The following is a 21,632-nucleotide window of genomic DNA, read 5'->3' on the forward strand; positions in this document are numbered from 1 at the left end:
CTATGTATATGCCTGGGTATAGGGCAGCGTTATAAACAACAGCAGCAACGGACGTTAGTATAGCTTAATATATAAAAGTTGCGATGATGCACCTCCTACACCAAATTTAAGCTAAACAATCAACTTTGAGCACCAGGTCAGCAACATGCGCATGAGTGTGACAAGTTGCCTCAGGTGCGCGCCCGGCGTGATCAATCAAAGGACATAATAATGTCTCAATATCGACAATAAGTACGCTTCCAACAGTCTTCAACCATGAATCAACTTGAAGTAAATTCGTCTAAAGACCTACACATTTCTATTCCTTTCTTATTTATTTTTTCTCATGTTTCCATTTTATTTTTCGGATTATTTTGATATTGAATAGGCTACTGCATTGTTGGGAAAGGCTTGCAAGTTAAGCATTTCACTCTACTTGTGCATGTGACAAATACAACTTGAAACTTACCATAAAATCAGGAATGTTGGTACTTTGTAGGCTTAGGAATCTGTCAAGTAGGCCCTAGTCTAAACGTGAAGCTTGATCAAGATACATATTGGCTCGCCAAAACACGGACCCTCCCATTGTTCTAATTTCCACAAGGCAGAAGCGAAGCAATCATTCATTGTTTGTGGATGAATCTGCTTGTTGACAAATTCATAAAACTGGGTTGTATGCAACAGGATTATGTTCCCCAACATGTGCATACCAATACAGGCGTGTGCACAAACATATTGGTCACAGGATACTAACCTACCGGCGGCGATCACACACACGAAGTTTTGCCACTTTCTGTCACTGTCACCTATCAATATCCCTAATAATGTTTCGCATGATTGTAGGCATCTGCAGTTATATAGGCCTATAGCTAAAACTTTAATATTTGCTCGAGGCAAATAATAAGAACCGTCTATAATAATGCAAATATTAGCAATTGAGATTTAGTCAACTTTATGGAATAAGTTCCAGCGCAATTTATGTATTTTGATGTAACCTATAACTAACTTGTAGCCTGCGGGAACAAAAGGATATCACAAGTTTTTTTCGTTAATTAAATCGGGCCAGTAGCCCTTTGACGAGGCCAGCTATTTGTTTTTGTATCGATAGGTTATTGAAAGAAAGTGTTCGAGCATGAATAGGCTACAAATAACAATAAATAGAGATCATATCGGTTGAAGAAATAGTTGTTATTTCATACGATTGGAGCCCCGTGTAGGATCTGTAGTTTTACGGAAAGAATACGTCAATTGAAATGACACAATCGGATTTCGTCAGGGTACGGGGGCTGTTTGTTTAACCCGACACCTCCGTGCACAAAGTCGCACGCTTTACACACTCATTAAAACGATTATTCACGATCTGTCGAATGTTTTCTACTTCGTTCACACGAACCTCTAGCCAAGCAATACAGTCAGAGACTACAACAAATATTTTATTATTGCTTGTTTGATGGAAGCCTGTTGCTTCTCACAAGCTGGGGACAAGTTTGCCAGACTGCCGCAAAAAATAAGTGCCTTGTTGAACCAGCTTTCCGCAACATTTAGTCGCACTGGTGTGGTGTGGTCCTTGGCATGAACAAACTAACCGCGACCTGTACACCTACCACCCCCCCCCCCCCCCCCCCCCCACACACACACACAAACAATAATACTATTTCAAACTAATTACTTCACCAATGTGTTGTAAATATGTTACAGGTCTACATATAATGGACAGATGTTTACTTAATATTGAGACTTTTTACATCAGCGTCTCTGACCAGCACCTTACTACTTTGTTTATTACTGGGAGGGAATCATAAATAACTGAAAATATATTTGCCTGCACTTTGTCCAGCCTTGCTCTTCCCTATCATAACCCTAACGCTTCTCTCCACATCACAGCACGCATTGTTAGCCATGCAGGGTTAAGGTGGCTATCAAAAAAGACACCCAGAGCATGATATGTTATATCTGCTCTAGCATTCGAAAAGATTCTAGCGCCCTCAATCTGCGAGTCGTAGACCTACACCGCATTCTAGACAATGGCCAATGCGAGCTTTCTTCACACACACGGACAATGAATTAATTCAATTAAAGTAAGTATTATTATTATTATTGCTGCTTACGCAGCAGCACCAATGGCTGTTGTTGCTCTTGTTGTTCATGTTGATGACGTTAATGTTTGTGGTCAGAGAGTTGGGTGTCTGTTTAGGCCCGTGCGCGCTGAGCCTCGGGATTGCTCCTCTAAGTGTATACTGAAGCCGGTTAGGATCAAGTATGTGACTGCACGTGCCCTGCCACACAGCTGTTAGTTACATGCAGTAAAGCAGGATTTGGTGCATGCAGCGTCTTATTGGACAACAAATAGACATGACATGCCCGCTATACCCATCAGTGCGTAAACGTGCGTAAAAATGCCCAGTCAATTGGTATCATTACTTGACTGCGACAACATATATTCGTAAATATGTATATTTGTTAACTACCTTAAGCGGCGGGTTTCTATGTATTGAGGTCCATGTCATTCCGTGTGATATGGCGTTATTCTAAAATCAGTGGTATCATTAATTTGAAGAAAAACATGTGTGTTTGTCGTAGGCTGTTTAGTTGATTGTGCATAGGCCTATGTGGGTTACTTCAAAATGTTTATTTTGTCTAACACGGCCTAAAGGTCGAGATTTTGGTCTAGATATGTAATCGATTTTGTCACTTCCGGTGGTAATATGCTTTGTAGTAGCCCTAGGCCTCTTCAGTAGCCGGTGGCTGGGTTGAACCATAGCCTATATGGGGAGATTACAAGGCAGGAGGATGTCCTCAAATCGCTATGCTATCGCTATGAGGTACAACCACGCCCTTACCCAATCCCTTGAAGTTCTTCACTTTAAAAATAGCTACTATTTTGCTGACAGACAGTAACCTATAGCCTATATTTCCGCCTTGATTAGCTGTTACATCATCCACACAGCACAGCATAAAGCAACCCAGTCATAAAAGACCAACGCTTGGCACGCAATCCTTCAGTTGATGCTTTGTTCTAAATATAATACATAAATATGAGTCCTCTGTGGTTCAGGTATATTGATTACTAATTGTTGTGGCTGAAACTCAGGAGGAAGACTGAAGGCAGGGGCAAGCGAAAAACTCGCACATTGATATATAAACAAATACTGTACTCTACTGACTTGCCGAGCTAAATAAAGGTTAAATACAAAATAATAATCATAGGGATAATCATAAGCATAAAAATCATATTAAATTTAAACCTAAGAAGTATTATTTTGCCAGTTGCAATTTATTTTATTCCAAATATTCCCTGTGGGCATAGCCTAAACTTGAAATAAGAATATTTACAGAATTCGCTGTTTTAAATTTCTTATTCAACTACGAATACATCTAAATACTATTTTAGAAATGGGTGAGAAACGACATTTTCTGCTTCAAATGTATCAATATTTCTAGTAGCACCTATATATTTCCGTAGTTTAGGAAGATATATTTCTTCAAGATTTAACCCTACCTCATTCGGTCTTTGTCTTTTGAGTGGTCACCCCATTTAACATCTGAACGATAACATCTAGCGAGGAGATATTGAGTTGCACTAGTCCATTGTGAAAAGCAGTAAGGTTATTGCATTACATTCAGACTCATTTAACACGATGGTCTTTAGGAAATTAACAAATTACTGACCGCACAGTATTGAAAGTTATACGCTTATGTTGTGTTTCATTTGCATTAGGCCTTACTATCATTTGGAATTTAAAAAACAAAAACAAAGAAACCAGGAAGTGGAAAGTATTCCACAGGTCGTAGTAGACATGTCATGCATTTCCTTATTATTTATGTAGGCTATATTAAAACACAGTGCCTTTAGGAAACCATGTATGACCTGGTCTACATTGCAATCCATAACACTTCACTTTTAAACAAGTTATGCCCCCGAAGCTAATACATCATTACTCATCAAATAGAAGATATGAGATGGGAGGAGGCCAAATACAAGACCACACAAACAACAGCGGTTAAAGCGTTCAAACCGTATCCAAAACCTTAAGCAGCCTGCACGAGACCATGATTAGTCTCGGCATTATGCAGGCCTACTACTAGATGTGTCTACTTTTACGCATCACTTTAGAACACTACTTGTCATTTGTGGTTGTAGTTTATTTAACATGGGTAGGACTGGTTTGTTTTTAACTAACAAATATTAAGTACCAAGTGGTCAAAATAAGGGAGGCAAAGGAAGCTGAAACATTTCTGTGCCAGTTTGTTCTCAAAGCCAAACGCTGAACGAAAAAGGCCTAGGTCCTATACCCGCACAATGTTGCCTGCGCAGCCATCCAATTAACAACCACATACAACATAACAACCGAAACGTACTACTATTGTAATACGAATGGAAAAAAAGACAAAGTTTTCATCAGATATGGACGTAACCTATTCTTTTATTTTGTTCGATAAACAGTTTTAGCGACAAACACGGGAATAAGACCACAATATCACAACCATGAAATTTAAAGACGACATAAACAATCACTCCATATTTTTATGAGGCATTTGCTCAACACGGGTTACACGTTCGCAAAGTTAACCTATAATTACAATAGGTATATTGACATTTGACTAATTACAAAATGGATGTGACCAGGTGGTGACCACATACAGTACAATATGCACAACACAAGTTAAAAGGCATTCGTTCATTTTGTCCCCTTCTGAATCTGTTCTGGTGTTGAATAGTGAAATTCTCGAGTATTTTTTCTAAACCCATTCTTTGGTCTATAAAGTATAACATTGTGAAAATATTAGCCTATATATAAATGAATGTCAGTATAAAGTAGCCTACTACTTTGTTCATTATGGGAGAGGACAAAATAACAAAGAGCCATGGGTTGGTATGGTTATTCTGCATTTTAAAAACACATTTATTTGAAAAGAAACAATTAAAATTAGTGTTGAATTGCTTTGCAACAATCATATTCCACCAGCGCACTCATGATACGTGATAATACTGCAAACATGGAGACTGGTGGTTCATGTGATGGTATTAGATCACAAGATTCTTAATATTAAAATTAGGCAAATCTGCAGACACTATTTAAATACACATTCTAAGGTAATGCCTCAGTCCAAAAACTACGTTCTCTTCGTTTTTTTTTCCGTATCACATTGCACGTTGCTGACAGTGGAATAATAAACAACTCCCCGACACATTACATTATGTACAGAGAAATAAATGCAGAATATTAATAAAAAATACCTGGGCTTCAGTTCGGGCTGCTTTCATTTTGTTTTCTCTTTGTTTAATTTCGCTTTTCTTTATATATTTTACAATGTAAATGGGTGTAAAATGTTCACTTACAGTCTTGCTCCCGTGGGATGTTTTGTTAGTGTATAAGTGGATTTGAAGTTGACCCTTGATTATGATGTGTGAAGTAATCAGAAAGTCCTCCAGAAAGTCCAGAAGAGAAACTTGGTAGAGAAGACCTTAAGGACTCACAGGGAAGAGATGAGGGCGCCTGCGGGGAGGAGGAGGAGGAGGCAACCCTGGCCGCCATCGAAGCGCTGCTCTGGGAGGTCATTGATGGATGCGGGACATGGGGGAAAAAGTAACTTGTCTGTCCTGCAAGGAGGTTTATGGACGAACATGGGTTTAAAGAGTAAGTCCCGGAGCAGGGCACCGATAGACCACATGGCACAGAGGCCGCCAACGCCGCCGCCGTTAGGTGATGAGTGGCATAGGGAATGTCTCCATTCACAAGTCTGTCAACACTCAGGCCATTGGAAGAAGGGAAAGAATGGTTGTTCCCCAAACTGTTTTGAGTCAACATTGTACTGTAGGACATAGGATGACTAGGGTATGGCGATGATGTCCCATTGTAGCTCAACGCGCTGCTGGCCCTCGGATGGTGAAGCGAAAGAAACGGTGACATTGGCCAATATAGAGAGCCGGCTCTATCCATAAAGGTCAACCCCGTGGAAGTAAGGCGAGCGCCTCGCTTAAAAGCCAACTTTGCCCTGGATGTGGTCGATCTCCTGCGAAGTTTGCCGGTTGTCCCACCGATAAACACATCGTCACTCGAGGGGTCAAGCATCCAGTAGTTCCCCTTACCCGGGTCATCATAGTGCCGCGGGACTTTAACAAAACATTTGTTTAGGCTGAGGTTATGCCTGATGGAATTCTGCCAACCCTGCTTGTTCTCCCGGTAATAGGGGAAATTCTTCATAATGAACTCGTAAATACCGTTCAGAGTTAGTCGTTTCTCCGGACTCTGCCGAATAGCCATCATAATTAAAGCATTATAGCTAAATGGTGGTTTCTCGTACTTGCCGTTTTTCTTTTCACCATCTTTCCCACCGCTCTCCCCCTCTTTGCTATCCTTCTTCTCTTCCTGTTTTTCCTTCTCGTCAGTGCAAGTCGTTTCATTGGACGAATTTTCGATTTTGGTGCAAATGTTCTCCGACTTTGGGTCCTGCACCAGGGTAGGTAAAGGAATCTTCTCCTCTTCCTCGTGGACGGTTCTGTGGTGGTTGTCACTTTGGACGGCTTCAGGCACCAGACTGTTTATACTGAACGATGATTTAGGAATCATTTTCACTTCTTTCCGTTCTCCCATATCCAACATCACACGCAAGGTAAAATGACAACAAGCAGCAGCACAGTTGTGTCTCAATCTCTTACGCCTGCAACTCTGCTAATAAAAAACTACTATTTCATGTTCTTTACAGCACATCGATAGGAGACAGATAGCTACAATTAATTATGGAGCCACAGACACTAAGATGTAAACAAAAAATGGTTGAACCTTTACAGTTGAGAGCCAACCACAGCACCATAAGTATTAACGCGTCCTCCCTCCTTCCAGCCAATCACAGAGCAGTTCTTAGCTGTTGCTGAAGTGCGCAAGGATACACATCCACCAATGCAACGCAGAATGGGCTCATCCCCATCAACAAAGGTTTTCTTTCTCGGACAAAATTCATACCAAGAAAATATACCACATATGACTAACCTTAATCCATTTCACTGCTCTTGATATTTCCAGATTGCTGATTCAACATATCTCTGCGTCTTCAAAAGTTTGTGTACATTCCCATGGTAATAAACACAAGAGGGACACATAAATGTAGCGACCGAGGAGAGGTACTACTTTATGTCTCAAGCATAAGTAGCCTACTATTAAAATGTTGATATTAGATTAGACGTTAAAGAATGGACATTCATTTGTGTTTTTTATATGGAGATCTCCACAGTAACACAGTGGTCATTATTACATGTTCAGGTAGTATTTAAAGATACTTAATTCATAATTAATAATGTTTGTTTACGGTCCATCTTTTTAGAGCTCAAGTAAATTCAACCCTCGGCCCACCGCTACTTGGAGCCCAAGATCTCCATCGTGCGCTCGTGCGTAATGGTTTGGAGTTACGGTTTTGAGAAGTAATCCATATATTTTTTTCCAATAGGCTATGCGGCGTTGCAAACATCACCAACATATCATTATTAGTAGAATTGTTAGGCTTACTATAACTCGCCTACCAGTTGTAGTAGGCTTTCCTGCTAATAGTTGTATGCCTAGTATAGTAGCCTATAGGCCTAGTATTCATATTGGTGGTAGGCTACTACTATAATGAGAATAATTATCACCATACTAGTAAATCACGATGACGGGTAACAAGGTAACAAGGGATGTTGCAATTTATAGAGCAAGGGTGAGACGTTTTTACCGGGATTATAAACATAAAAACTGTTTAATCCTTTTTTTTACGAAGGGTTCTCAGTTATAGTGGGAATTTATCGATAGGGGAGAACTGTACTAGTATATTTAGCCTACAAATATGTGTCCCCAGTAGTCATAACGCTCCAAGAAACAAGTTTTGCACCTTCGAGTCAATTGTCATAACCCATCCTCCATTGTCTTCATCTGAAATATTACATTCAAACACAAATGTATTACTTTAGTCCAGGTGCGTAACAGCCTTGCGAGAACGAGTAGACTAAATGTTGAACATCATAGGTTTTCACATAGCTCAGCTCAGACCAGCTCCAGGTCAGGCCAGTTTATTATATTATAGCTGTCTATTTGCGTTGTTGTATTTGTGTGTTAAGGTAAACTCATATGGATATTTGTCAGGATGAGCGACACACGCACGCGCGCGCGCGCACACACATACACATACACCCACACACACACACACACGCAGAGACAAATTCACCAAGCAGAGAGCGCACAAGCGCACAGGAGAGAAATAACTGATGGGAAGGAGAGATACAAACAGAGAGCCTCGTGAATTCCCACAAGGTGACTTTTTTTGGCTCGACCTACTGTTGATGCACACTCATGTAAATATTAGTGGCATTTGTTAAAAATGTCAAGCCAACATCATGTGTTTTAAGAAATGTTAAAATAGTGATTACATATACGCATAGATATCCAAAAATAACACATAGTTGTATAACAGTCATAGTTCGTTTTCCTTTAACAACACAATGAAACAAAAAACAGCATGTTATTTAGCCTATTTTGGGCATTTCATTATGTTGTTATGATATACAATATGTCGTCTTGTGGTTAGTCACGGATGATTCAAGACAGTGCTATGACGAATGGCTACCATGGATACTTTTGGCTGCTATTATTACCACAATAATAATAACCGCAACAATAGCCTACGTAATAATAATAATAACAATAGTGATGCTGTTATTGTAACGCACTTCATTTTTATCACATTTCTGGAGAGACATGTAATAGTTTGTCAATGGAGAAACACTGGCCAAAAACATGGGACAAAGCATGATGAGTATATTTGAGTAGGCCCATTTTTCCAAATATAATCGGTAAGTTAAATTTCATCAACACCCTTGGTAAGATATATATAATTGTCAAGTGCAAACGATTTATTTAGTCCTGTAATTTCATTTCCGGTTTGCAAAAGAAAGGTAAACTGTGTAGGCCTACAAGCACTAGCAACGCTCATATCTCATCTATGCGCAATCTGATGGTTTGTCTTGCATTCTCATGGTGGTCATGAGTCCAACTATCCCAGAGATTAGCTGTTGTACAAAGAATGTGATACTCCTGAACAGCCTTATCGCATCACTTAAAAGGAATGGACTGGTTGTCAACGCTTTCTTTCAGCAAGTTAACAAACAAGGTCATGAGCGCCTGGTATTATCTCTGCAATTTGTATCCTCTATTTTGTTGTAGCAAATTAGTTTGCACTCCACCAATAAATTATTTAATAAATGTAACGAATAAATGCCATTTATATGAGTAGAAAACTACCAGTAGTAGCCTATACTTTAAATATATTTGAAATATAGGATGAAAGACAATTATAGTCATGTGCTGTGCCCATGGTGTTCAAGCACGTGCATCCGATTTCATCACAAATCAAAATTCTACACTTTACAAATTAGGATTACAAAAATCGTTTGTTGAGTGTATGTTTGAAGGCCATTTGTTTTAATAAACACAATCATAGGGTTTAGCACAGTTGGAGATGCTGCAGCTACTGATGATGATGATGACTTTTGGGAGTGCAACTGAAAGTAAATAATACAAGTCTGAATCATAAGGTGTATAAATATAGCACATTCTAACCTAGCATACTACAATAACCCATGCACAGGCCTGATGCACAGCAAATCTCTGTTGAGGATTAATAGTCAAGAGTAGGAAAGTAGCATTTCTTGCGACTAATGCATGATAAAACACTTTTATTACTCTCTGATTTACAATGGTTGCCTACACTGTAAATCCGGATAAGTTCTGGCTACACAAACATTTTGAGGAAACCGATGACCTAAAACAAATTCAGTTAAGAAACTTAAATAGCTGAAGTGAGCCGTACTAGCTTCATATGAGTAATACAAATGCATTTTATTTGTAAGGGACTCTTACATTTCCCGCCCCCACTAAGCCACGCCTTCAATAATTTCCCGGTATACAGTGGCCTGAAAGTCATAGTTTACAAGCCACATCAGGCCTACTAGTAGGGTTGCAAAATTCCACAAACTTTCATTAAAAAAAAAAAAATATATATATATATATATTAATCTTCCAACCAGGATTTCTGGAAAACCTGGGAAATTTACCAGAAACTGTAAATCACATTGTGCTGGCATGCAAAGTAACGTGTAATTCCTATTGGAATATAGCCAGTGTTGGGTAGTTCAACTGTTGGATAGCCTAAGCCATTTAAACTGGAACACCCATTTCAGTAACAGGCGCAAAAATGAAATTACTGGATTAGTTTAGAATTTTTTTTATCTTTGTGTAGTATAACATTTAATCAATCAATCACTAAATGTACATGCAAAAATACAGATATTAATAACAATTCTAGAAAAAAAATCGACCTGCAGTAGAGCATGCTGTTATATCTTTTAAAAAAAATGTTGGTGTGACTTCTCATTTCGTTTTTGAGTTTGTGGTACTAACGTTTTAAGTAATAATTACTTTTCATTGACTTTGAGTACAACTTACTAGAAGTATTTGAGTTAAAACATGCCTTGGGGTTTACAGTGATATAGACCTATCTTAAATAAAATAAAATGTTATTCTTATACTATAGAAACCGTATTTCCATAAGGGAACCTACATTAAACAAATGGTAGAATGATACTATTGGTTTAGAACAGGGATGGGCAACTGGCAGCGAACCTTTTTGTAGGCCAGAGGATCAATTTCCAAAAACGAAAGAAGAAATATGTATATATCACACACATATAATTTCGAAATTGCACCTTATATATCCTACTATTTCAACTCTCAACAGTACGTTGAGACACCGACAGAGTTCCTAATATATATAATATGCTGAATGTACTGTATTAGGAACTCAGTTGAGGTCTCAACTTACTGTTGAGAGTTAGAATAGTAGAATACACCAGGTACAATTTGGTTGTGCATCAGAAGTTTTTCTCTTGTGTCAGTCAGTAGCTAGGTTTCCATCCAATTGGCGGCAGATTTTCATGCAAATATTCAAAAATCTGCATAAATAAAATGTTTATACATCAGAGATGTTGAATCAAATCAAATTGACTTGAATCAATTTGAATCAGATCAAAATGACTTGTTGCCGGTCAATGTCTATGCGTGAAGACATAGTGCACATAAAAATTACTTTTGCTGTTCAGTTCCCATGTAGAGAAAAATAAATAAATGCCATCGTATTTTCAACTCTACTGATGGTTTGTCACTAAAAATGTTGCTTTATATAGCGAGTGTGCCCACTCTGGTATTGGCATATGTGCTCTAGCCACTTATTTAATCAGTAGCCTAATAAACGGTATGCTTTCCCAAATGGTAGTGGGAGGACCACACAACATGTCATCGTGTGACTTCAAGTTTTACTTCAATATGATTGTTATTATATCAATATTTGCGCATAAAACAGTTGACACCGCCCTTTCTTGCATAATTCCTTTTACCTACACAAAAAGATCCCACATTGTCTAGTATATTTAGTTTTGTCGATATTTGGAAAGTTTACCAAGAAGGTATAGCCTACATGATGAGATTATTATGGACAAAATAGCGAGATTATTTGTATTTGTCAAAAGGCAGCCAAGCATTTCTCATATAATTAATTTTACACTCATAAAGAGAACCTACCTTGCCTAGTGTATTTAGTATATTTTTTTACATTTGAAAAGTTTACCGGCACAAATTTTCAATTTTCATCAGGTCTGTCCTGTCGTTTTTGATCCTACATGTAGCCTACTTTACAGGCATAAAAAGCTTGCATGTAAACCTGGTGACTGACAGTCACTCAATTAGCCCATGTCCGCTAAGATTGGTAAATTAGTATAGTGGCCAGCTATCTAAACTTGTAATCATCAACTAAATGTGGCTTAGGGCCCCCAAAAGTCTAGGGCCGGCCCTGACTGAGTGTGTGGTTTTTTGTGGCCCCCAAAGTTGCCCATCCTTGATTTAGAACACAACTACGGCCATAAAACTAGAATGATATCAATAATTCCAATCATGTTATGTTTCACGTATAAAAAAAGATGCAAACCTAAAACAAAACGCTTACAATTTAATCTCAGACTGACAACCATAATTTATTGAAAGTACTAGTTTAATCTTTATAATAAATTGAGTGTAGGCATGGATTTGTTTGAATACAATGACAGGGCTGCTCGACACATAGGCTACTGCAAAATATTTATAAACACGCCGTTGATGTAAACACATTATTATTCACTTTAGGGCACAAATAAATAGTGTTGTGTGGAAATAAGACGATAGGCAAGCAGACATACCGCAAAACTCCGTTATAAAACTGATGGAAACTGGCGCACATCTGTGAGAGCAGAGAGCCCCCTAGCGGTAGAGGAGCGAAGGGCTTTTGGTTTAAAAAGCAGGCGTATCCCGGAGAGGGAATCTTATTATTTATGGAGAAAGGAATTTTGATTAAATTGATTCAATGAAAATTCAATGTTTGATCGGGACTTTAAATAAAATTCACCTAAAACTATTGTCTGCATGTGTTTTAATGGAAAAATTAAAACAAGTTCACCCTGCAGTTTATAAGCAACTTAGAACAATTTGCTAATTGAGGTATGAAGATAAAGTATCTGTACAACTGTTGTCACAGCAAACCGTCTATATTTATTTATAAACTTGATAAATAATAATGAATCATGTATTCGATATTATTTGATCATACATTTGATTATCAAATTGGTGTGGTTGTGGATTCCTTTTATGGACCTAACCTACCGGCAACCTTTACAATGCTGTTTTTGTCGTTTAGAGGTGCTGCTGTGTAATAAGTCGGATAAGTCTACAGTATTTTGACTGTTGTGTTCTGTAGTAATGTGTGGATATTTGAACCATACTTCAAAAGGTGAATAGAGACTATTTGCCTTTCGTTTTCCCTTAATGTACAGTCGGCTATTTTATGAACTTATTGGTTTACTCAAGGAGTGGGAGCCCAATTTAACCAGGCTTAAATTGGGTATGTGTGTGTGGCATACATTTGTATCCTGCAATAAATCTTAAAGATGAAAAGTAACGCTAAATATAAAGCCAATTTGAATACACATCAGGGGGTTTTAATTTACTATCGTGTATAGGTCTATTGAATGAATTAGAAACAAAACACAAAATTGAGGATAAGAGATGTGTCCCTTTTACAATCTTGTCATTTTGGGAAATAGCCTATCATTTGGAGTTTTAAAATTATTTTCTCAAGAATAATGTATTTCCGATTTATTTGACTGATTTTACTGGCCGAGAACAACATTGTTAAATCTTTGAGCTGTGTGGTGATTCATTAAATCAGCTGCAGCTGCTTTGGGAGACGCGTGATCCGAATAACAACTAGGGACTGGCTTCTGATCAAATAACCTATCGAATGAAGACAATTCTATAGGCTTGGGGTTACCAACATAGTTTACAATGAAATATTTTTTGCAAGCAAGCGGAATGATGTGATTTTGTAGAACAGGAAATACAGGCACATATATTATGCGTTAATATTCAATAGAATTTGTAAGGCTACATCTGGTGCTTTGACAAATAAACCATTTTCCACCCTGTAACCTGGTAGAGCATGACATTTGCTTATGAATGATTTCTAAAGATTCTCTGTATAGGCCTTCTTAAGCCTTAAATTGTTGAAAATGTCAAATGTGTTATTATTACTATACAATTGGGCTGTTTTTTTTTCTTTTTCTTTTCGATTACAATTCAAACTAAGGCTACCGTGTTCAAAACACAATGTCCTTTAATTAGGCCTACTGGAAAACCTCAAACTAATGTAAACGTAATAAATAAACCTACTATAAATACTAACCACCGCACAGAAATGATCCAGAAACAAACTACCAAAATAAATTATCTTGCCCATAACCTCTATACATTACAATCATTGTGTTTGAGGCAATAAAAGAGCCCACATATGAAATCCCCTTTATGATTTTTATTCTACCCACACGTCTAGTCTTAATGACACCAAATGAGTAATCAAACCCATGACCTGAAATATCATGGCACATTACCCAAATTGTTTAACAAGTTAAATGCAATAATCACAAATAGACAAAGCTCAAGATGTTAAATCACACGGCAACATCTCGAATTAACTGCAAGGGATAGACTGTCTTGTTGCTTTATTGTCTCTGACGCCATCAAGCGGTAGCAAATGTTGCTGACTCAAGAAGGCATATAGTCCGGAAGGCCTAGGATCGAAAATGCTGAAAGATCATTCATTTGTGGCATGTACTTTGCTGACACTTATTGTAGGGTTGTATATTGTGGTCCGATTCTTTACGCATTTCTCAATTCCAGTGAAATTGAACATTTCCATCAAAGACATTTATTTTTACAGAATCCGCAAAACATTCATAACCGTTTAATGAGATGATCAAAAGTGAAGGTATTTTGGCTACTAGCCTACACAAAAAAGCGTAATACATGTGGAATATTGGATGACAAAAATTGTCCCCTTATTTTATCTGAATGCAGGCTTTTATTATACTAACACATTCCCAATCTAAAATATGTCATTTAGTTGATTCTTAGTTGCAGTCTAAACCGAAAGTAATTAAAATACGAATGACTTTTGCAAAATGTATAATGTAAAAGTTGTAAAAGTACACCCATCATAATCATTAAAATGAATTGCAAAAATGATACTAACGTTGAAAAATGTCCTCTCATTTCAATTAAACTATTTAAAGAATACACTTCATATCATGTATTTCTTTCTCACTCAATATGCTGTTAAAAATATTTTCACATTTTCAAAACAAGATTGGCAGCCTATAATCCATACAATTAAATATCGGTGACATATTTACTTAAAATAGACATGTATAATTCTAATATCGGCAAATCTGTCATTGACATAATGCATAATTAACGTGAAACTTCGTTTGAGCATGGTAAGGATGATCTATTTATACGTTTCTACACAAGAGATATTAGTTCAATTACCAAATGTGGTGATTCGAAAATGATTGTGGTTTGAAATGTGTAAAATGAAATAGGCCAAACTGAATGTAATTATTTCTATTGAATAAATACATTCGCTTTTTATATAGGCACTGGTATAAAATCTCATGAGCATGCAGCCATCTTGAGTAGATCAGCACAAGGAGAAAATGAACATAGAAATTGTTGCTAACATATCATAAACCAATGCTAATGGTTAACGACAGAAAGATTGTGGCATTTGATTTGACCATTGTAAAGGTAATATTAAGATATAAATTGTTAAGATGACTCTATTCTAATAACACAGGAAATATCCCAAATCACTTTCCGAAGAGCTTCTTGAAGACACTCTTGTTCTTGGGTTTGTCTTTGGTCTCAGGGTCATTGAGGCTTTGTGGCGGTAGAGGAGGTTGGGCGGTGGGGGGATGCCTCCCCTGTAAGGAACTCAGGCTCTGAGTTATTACAGTCCCTGGAACAAGACCGCACATTATGTTATGTGGCATCAAAGTATTTCAGAGTATTTTATAAGGATTTATTAATATAATTACAATGTTAACATGCCAAAAAATGTAGTGAAGAATTTAATTTCTTTGTGTACCAAAATCGTTGTTTGTAACCATTATGTTGGTTATGCAGTCTCACCTGGAATTTATTTCAGTTTCAAAATGGCTGTTTTTTGTAATATTTCAAGTTGTGGGAAACTAATGCATGTGTAGTCTCACCTTCATCTTTGGTCCCCCCTCCTGTAGGGTAGCGGTGTTTGTTGTAATAGGTATGGGGGGGCTTTGGTGGGGGCCCTATATCGCTCTCAAAACTTTCATTGGAAACCACACTTTCTCTGGAGCCAACTCTAGAACCAAAACTTTCATTGGAGCCAACTCTAGAACCAACACTTTCACTGGAGCCAACTCTGGAACCAACACTTTCACTGGAGCCAACTCTGAGAAACCCTTTGTTCTCAGAAGCATCATTGATGTTGACCTGTTTGGAGTACTGATGATCTACTGTGTCCTTTGAGGAGTTCCTGAAAGAAATGGGAATTGGCAAATGTTTCAAATATCAAGATACTATATTCACTCAATTTTATAATGAGAACAACACTCAAAAACACCAGGATTCAAATAAATTGTTTATTTGGCAAACTATTCCAGTAAAGGCACTGGTAAAAGATGTGTTATTAATTTATAATAACAACATTTTAAGAAATGGACCTTCTGTTTGACAGTTGCCTTACTCAGAATCCTCAGAGTCAGAGGAGCTTCCAGACTTGGTGCAGTTCTGAAGTTCCTCTACCCATTTGAGCTGCTGCTCTCGGCTAAAGGCAGCGAACAGGTACTGACTTCCATCATCCAGACTAACGGACATACACAGACAGCAGAACAGACGGTCACATGCAATTACATTTTGTCAGAGGAGGCAGTCTTTGTATACTTTATCTACAAATCCTCAAACTTCTAACATGGCATGTTTTATACAGTACTTAGAAATAGCTTGATTTTCCACTTTAAGCATGGATTCTCTTTCAGTAATGTTTAAGGCTCACGTTAGTTTGAAGGTATGGTCTTTTCTCCTATAGTATGGGTTTTCCTTACACACTGCTCCAACCATATTGATGGGGGGCCATAGGGAAGACCTCTGTAAAAAAAAAAAAAAAGTAGTGACATACTGTACGTTCAAAAGTCATTATTCTCTCTAAAAGCACCTGTGAATTTAACTTAAAAATATTGTTCTGTAGACTTCATGAATACGCAGTACCTCTGTAGCTGCGTCTCTGTCTTTGAAAAGATTGAGTGTCTCCCTCTCCAGTAATGCATAGACAGCATCCCAGTTCTCCAACCCCTGCAAACCAATACAGTTTCACAGTTCTACTGCTCTATCTTACTGTAAATCATGAATGATTTGATCATTAAAAAAAACACTGGAGATGACCTAGCATCAACAATTGTTTTTAGGTCAGAATGTTTCGGTCCTCCGCATTGAGAAAGTAAAACAGGGTCTTACTTTGTTTCCGCTTTGTTTCACCTTGATCTCCAACATCCCATCCATTCTGGCAGGCACTTGACCACTGACCTACACAGATGTAAACAACACAGTTCTCAAGATGGAAAACAGTAGACATAGTGTAAAATGTAAACAAACATGTGCTATCCACTCAGATTCAGAGTGTAGTTTGTTAATTAGTTAGTTAGTGATCTGATCTCACATCAGATGTGGAGTCTGACAGCGTAGCCATCTCCTCTGGTAGGTCCTCTAGTTTCCTGTGGTGTAGCAGTAGAGGGGAAGGGGGCAGGTCTCCGGAGGGGGGAGGGACATCTCCGGAGAGGGGAGGGAGTTTAGGGGGTGTGGTGGGTTCGTTATCTGGCTGCTCAGGATTTTCAGAGAGGACAGGTGCAGATACAGGTGAGGGTAGGGGAGATGCATGTGAGGCTGGCTCAGGTGAGGTTGGGGCTGGGGCCGACACAGGTGTTTCTGGGGCCAGCTCCTCATGCCTGGCTAAGGTCTTTTTGAGGGAGAGCCTTGGCTTGGGGGCGATAGATGGTCTATCTGTGGGAGGCAACTCTTCTTCCTTCACTGACAATCTATGGGGTCTGTAGCAGGAGTGGCTACTGCTCTCTGTAGCGGGAGAGGATGGAGGGGATGGAGGAGGGTTGACTGGAGGGGCGAAGCGTGGGGATCTAGAGAGGGCCACAGAGGCAAGGTTCTGGGTGGTCAGGGCCCTAGGGGCGGGGCTGGGATTGGGGCCGCTGGAGATGGAGGGAGATGAATCTGGATCAGGTTTGCCGGTGCTGGTTCTGCGGACCCAGTCTGTGGGTTTTAGGGGTTTAGGGCCAGTGTGTCGGGGGGTCTTCGGGTCAGACGGTTTCCTCTTCAGGGAGGTCACCCTGGAAAGCTTCTTCCTGGAATTGTCTCCATCATCACCATGGAAGCTTTGTAATCTCTGCTCTCTCTAAAAAAATATATTATAAAACTATGTGTGAGAGTAATGTACTGTATCCATGCCAAAGCCATCTTTTGGGTTGTCATTGTTCAAAGAAAACCAAAAGGAGTTGTGTGGTTTAATGGAGTTAGCCAAAGTTCAACAGCCAAAATTCAACATCAGCTGTCAGGAAAGGTGAATAGCTTCCTCTCATCTTTCACTCACCTGGGTTTTCTTCTTCTGTAAGGTGCTAAACCTGTCACTCTGGGCTTGAATCATAGCCTCCAAGTCCTCCTGTTTCTTCATCAACTCCAGAACGTCTGACACAGAGTCCTGGGAAAGGAGACATCACTGAGCATCTTAACCAGGCTTAACCAACTTTCACTTAGTGGGTCAAAAAGGAAATTACATAGAACTAAAAACCAATGACCAGTATCATCAAAAATCTGGAATTCAAGAAAATATTCACTATTTCATACTATTGTCAGAAAGCATGATGATTTATATAAGTGACAAGGTTCAAACCCTGGTCTCCTGCGCCACAATCCTATGTTAACACCTAGGCTTTTAATTGGGCTGTCCACCAGTTAAAAGACTCACCCCGTACTCCTCTACCCTCAGAGTAGCTTCGTAGGTACTGAGCCAGTGCTCTGCCTGCTCCAGCTCCCTCTGTAGATGTAGGATCTCCAGTTCCTCCTGGTACAACACCCTCCTCTCCTCCCAGACCTCCTGCACCCGCGTCTCCAGCTCCTGCAGCTCCAGAAGACGCTCCTCCAACTGCAATTTGGCAGCAATAGATAGCTTTATTCAATGTTCCTATAACAATGTTTAACATTGTGGCACAAGACATATTAATAGAAACAAGGACAATAATGCTTAAAATAATGCTAAAAATTCAATAGCAAAAGAGAAACGTAACATTTCCGTATCTTAGCATTACATTGATGTTTAGGTTTCTTTGACATTATGTCTTAATTGTTAAGTACTGTGCTATTACCTCTTGGCACATGAAGTTGCCTTCCTCCACGAGGTATCTGCCCTCATCTTTCACAGCCTGTGATTTCTTGAGCTGCTTGTCAATCTGAACATGGTACTCTTCGTGTCTTTTGATTAGCTGCTCCAGGTCAGCACCCTCCCCTCCTGACCCCTCCCCTCTCACCAGGGACAGGGTCTCTTTCAGCCATGCCCTGGGCAACACAGGGAAAAATAAAATAACCTCATGATTGAAAACGTAATCGCACTTAAATTTCCTTTAAAATGTTCAAATTAGATCAATCACACCTCAATAATTATACGTTCATAAAGCATACATTACACATCTATAAGCACATCATAAATGTGACATTACAGAATTGGGTCTCATCTTGGGTCTTAGCTTATCAAACCTAATTACATGAAATCAAAAGAAGTAGACCTACATGAGTTCTGTCCACTCTGTGAGGTATCTCTGCATAGCCTCAGCCTGCCCCAGTCTCTTCCTGCGTTGGATGGCCTTGGCATGCAGACTAGCCCAGCTAGCCTCCACTTCCTGTAGTCTCTCACCCAGACTGGCCTGCACCTGGGGGTACTTCCTGGTTAGGCCCCGCCCCTCCTCTTTAGTCCGAGACACCTCTCCCTCGATGACCGCCAAGTCTCTCTGGAAACAAACAGTTATTTGATGGGTGAGTTAGTGTAACCGGCTGTTAGCCCACCGAGTTAAATGCATTCGTTTAGGGAGCTAAAGCAAGTCATCAGGCCTTGGATGGCTAATGGAGTCTGCCTCAAAGAAACTGCTCTGCTACCATCTCAGTCAAACATGTTGAATAAACTTGGATTGTGTACTGTACCTCCAGTCCTTCATGTTGTCTGATGAGTGCCTGGATACTGAGTAGATCGTGATCGTGGTCGTCAGAGTCCAACACCACCTCCTTCTCACTCATCCAACCCTTCAGCTCGTCCACGTCATGGTCAAACTGGTGCACCTCTCGGGCAGACTTCAGGTTCTGTCACACAAAATGGCTGCTAAATCACCATGGCTCAGGTCAATTACCCACAGTAATATATAAACAATACTTAGAAGGAGCGTGTTTAACGCACATCAAGCTTGGTACAGGAGCTGGGGGAAAGAAAAGAAATAGGGCCACTATAGAATTGTGAGTAGATTCTGCCCTACCGTTTAATGTCCCACTTAAGTAGTGACTTATAATGTTATTGATAGAAGAACTGGACTTAGACTTTTACCTCCTCTCTAATCTTCACATTCTGGTTAAGGTCGTCCCATAATTTGTGCAGCGCTGCCTCTCGTCTCGGGCCTTCAGCAGACTTCACCTCCTGTCGTAGTTGTTGAACAGTGTTGAGTTTACTCTGGCCCAGCGTGTTCACCTCAGCCACAAAGTCTTCAAACTTCTTCTGCAACATCTGGAAGACAGTAACTTTATTATGAAAAGTGTGGCCTGCCTCTAAACTAAAATGCATTCGATATCGATCATTACTTGTCTGATTACAGTACTTTACCAAGACTGTAATCTCACAAAGATTATTTTTTCGCTACAGCAATATATAAACGTTACATACACCCAACAGCTGAAACAAACTGTCCAGTACTTGGCTTATCCATACTGGCCCTATTCCCATCCTCCAAGACATGGGTCAAAACTTTTAAAAACACTTGAGCTGCACCTAATTTGCTCTGTATAATGGAACCAATGGAATAGTCCACTCTGCATCTATACCTCCACATCCTCCAGGTCTTGTCCAAAGTCTTCTGACTCAGCCAGGGTCTTGCGGGAGCACAGCCAGTTCTGCAGCTCCCGGGCCTCTCTCTCAAACACATAAAGGTTCAGCTGATCCTCCAGAGCTGCCCGTCGCGAGCCAGAGACACGCAGCAGACTCTCATACTCACCCAGCACGTCTGGAAGACTCTTACTCACTAAATGGCTGACGTGAAATGAGAGACATGGTATCATGTCAATGGGCTTACAACATTTGGAATGAGAGACAAACATTAAGAAATAAACTAAATGGATTTAGAAATCACTAAATGTACATGTTTCAAATACGCGAATGTAGTTAAATATGTGAATATAGAATATGAATATATCTGTGAAACCACATATGTTAATTCCTGACATTGATAACAGATAAAGTGAAAAATTTACATACTGTAAGGTTTGTATACTGTACCTGTTGGGGTGGCCACAGTGCTCCAGTTTAGCGCCAGTCTCCTGAAGAGACTCTACTTTCAGCCGCTGGTTCTCCATGTCCAGGTCTACAGAGTCCAGCTTCCTCAGGAGGACCTCGGTGGCCTCCTCACTCTTCCCAAAATCTTTTGACTCTAACATTGGTCTCTGCTCATCCATCCACAGTTCTAGTTCTGAAACCTAAAGAGAAACGTAAGCTTATAAAAGGTTCTTCAGTGGGCATCATATCTGGGAGGCACATAAGTCCCTCACTGTAGAAAGATGTATTAGGAGAGAGTTTTTGTGGATTGTGGAACCTGTGTTTGTGTCCAAAGAGAATGTATAGAGAGTATGGTCAGTGGTCAAAGTTATCTACCTCAGAGAGGAAGGTCTGTATTTTCAGAGCCTCCTGTAGCAGTCGGCCCTTGTTTTCTGACTCTCTCGTCAGGCTCTCAAAAATCTTCTTGAGCTCAGCCAGCTTCTCGTTGATCTCATGCGAGGCAAAGTGTCTGCCCCTCACCAGGTTCTGCCCTGCGTTCTGGACAGCCTGCACCAGAGGGGTACGGCTCGCTATCTCTTGCACCAGAGCCTGCACACACATACACACAGAGGTTCAATCAATCAACCAATGGAATCATACATGCA

At 39.5% G+C, this 21,632-nt stretch overlaps 2 protein-coding genes across 2 annotated transcripts in view; both read right to left on the bottom strand.

Moving 5' to 3' along the window:
• Positions 1-4,383: 4,383 nt before the first annotated feature.
• Positions 4,384-6,773, bottom strand: foxg1a (forkhead box G1a). The gene has a single exon (XM_021573997.2). It carries the CDS (start codon positions 6,582-6,584, stop codon positions 5,346-5,348), a length of 1,239 nt encoding a protein of 412 aa, XP_021429672.1. The 5' UTR covers positions 6,585-6,773; the 3' UTR covers positions 4,384-5,345.
• A 7,103-nt stretch (positions 6,774-13,876) lies between these two features.
• The window catches only part of sptbn5 (spectrin, beta, non-erythrocytic 5), a 54,587-nt gene continuing 46,831 nt past the window's right edge, over positions 13,877-21,632 (bottom strand). The window contains exons 56-71 of the mRNA XM_036954684.1: positions 21,364-21,576; positions 20,992-21,188; positions 20,541-20,745; positions 20,050-20,226; positions 19,656-19,811; positions 19,248-19,465; positions 18,827-19,016; positions 18,430-18,606; positions 18,055-18,162; positions 17,116-17,859; positions 16,914-16,982; positions 16,668-16,751; positions 16,456-16,547; positions 16,147-16,266; positions 15,635-15,936; positions 13,877-15,381 (exon numbers count right to left, since the gene is read on the bottom strand). Of these exons, the coding sequence (XP_036810579.1) occupies positions 15,233-15,381; positions 15,635-15,936; positions 16,147-16,266; positions 16,456-16,547; positions 16,668-16,751; positions 16,914-16,982; positions 17,116-17,859; positions 18,055-18,162; positions 18,430-18,606; positions 18,827-19,016; positions 19,248-19,465; positions 19,656-19,811; positions 20,050-20,226; positions 20,541-20,745; positions 20,992-21,188; positions 21,364-21,576 (3,201 nt within the window). The 3' untranslated portion in view covers positions 13,877-15,232. The remainder of the gene's footprint in view (positions 15,382-15,634; positions 15,937-16,146; positions 16,267-16,455; positions 16,548-16,667; positions 16,752-16,913; positions 16,983-17,115; positions 17,860-18,054; positions 18,163-18,429; positions 18,607-18,826; positions 19,017-19,247; positions 19,466-19,655; positions 19,812-20,049; positions 20,227-20,540; positions 20,746-20,991; positions 21,189-21,363; positions 21,577-21,632) is intronic.

Source organism: Oncorhynchus mykiss, chromosome 19 (assembly GCF_013265735.2).
Source record: "Oncorhynchus mykiss isolate Arlee chromosome 19, USDA_OmykA_1.1, whole genome shotgun sequence".
Lineage (NCBI taxonomy): Eukaryota > Metazoa > Chordata > Actinopteri > Salmoniformes > Salmonidae > Oncorhynchus > Oncorhynchus mykiss.

What these genes read in the sequence shown, in the direction of transcription:
- foxg1a (XM_021573997.2), bottom strand. Translation starts at nt 6,584, where the DNA reads ATGTTGGATATGGGAGAACGGAAAGAAGTGAAAATGATTCCTAAATCA.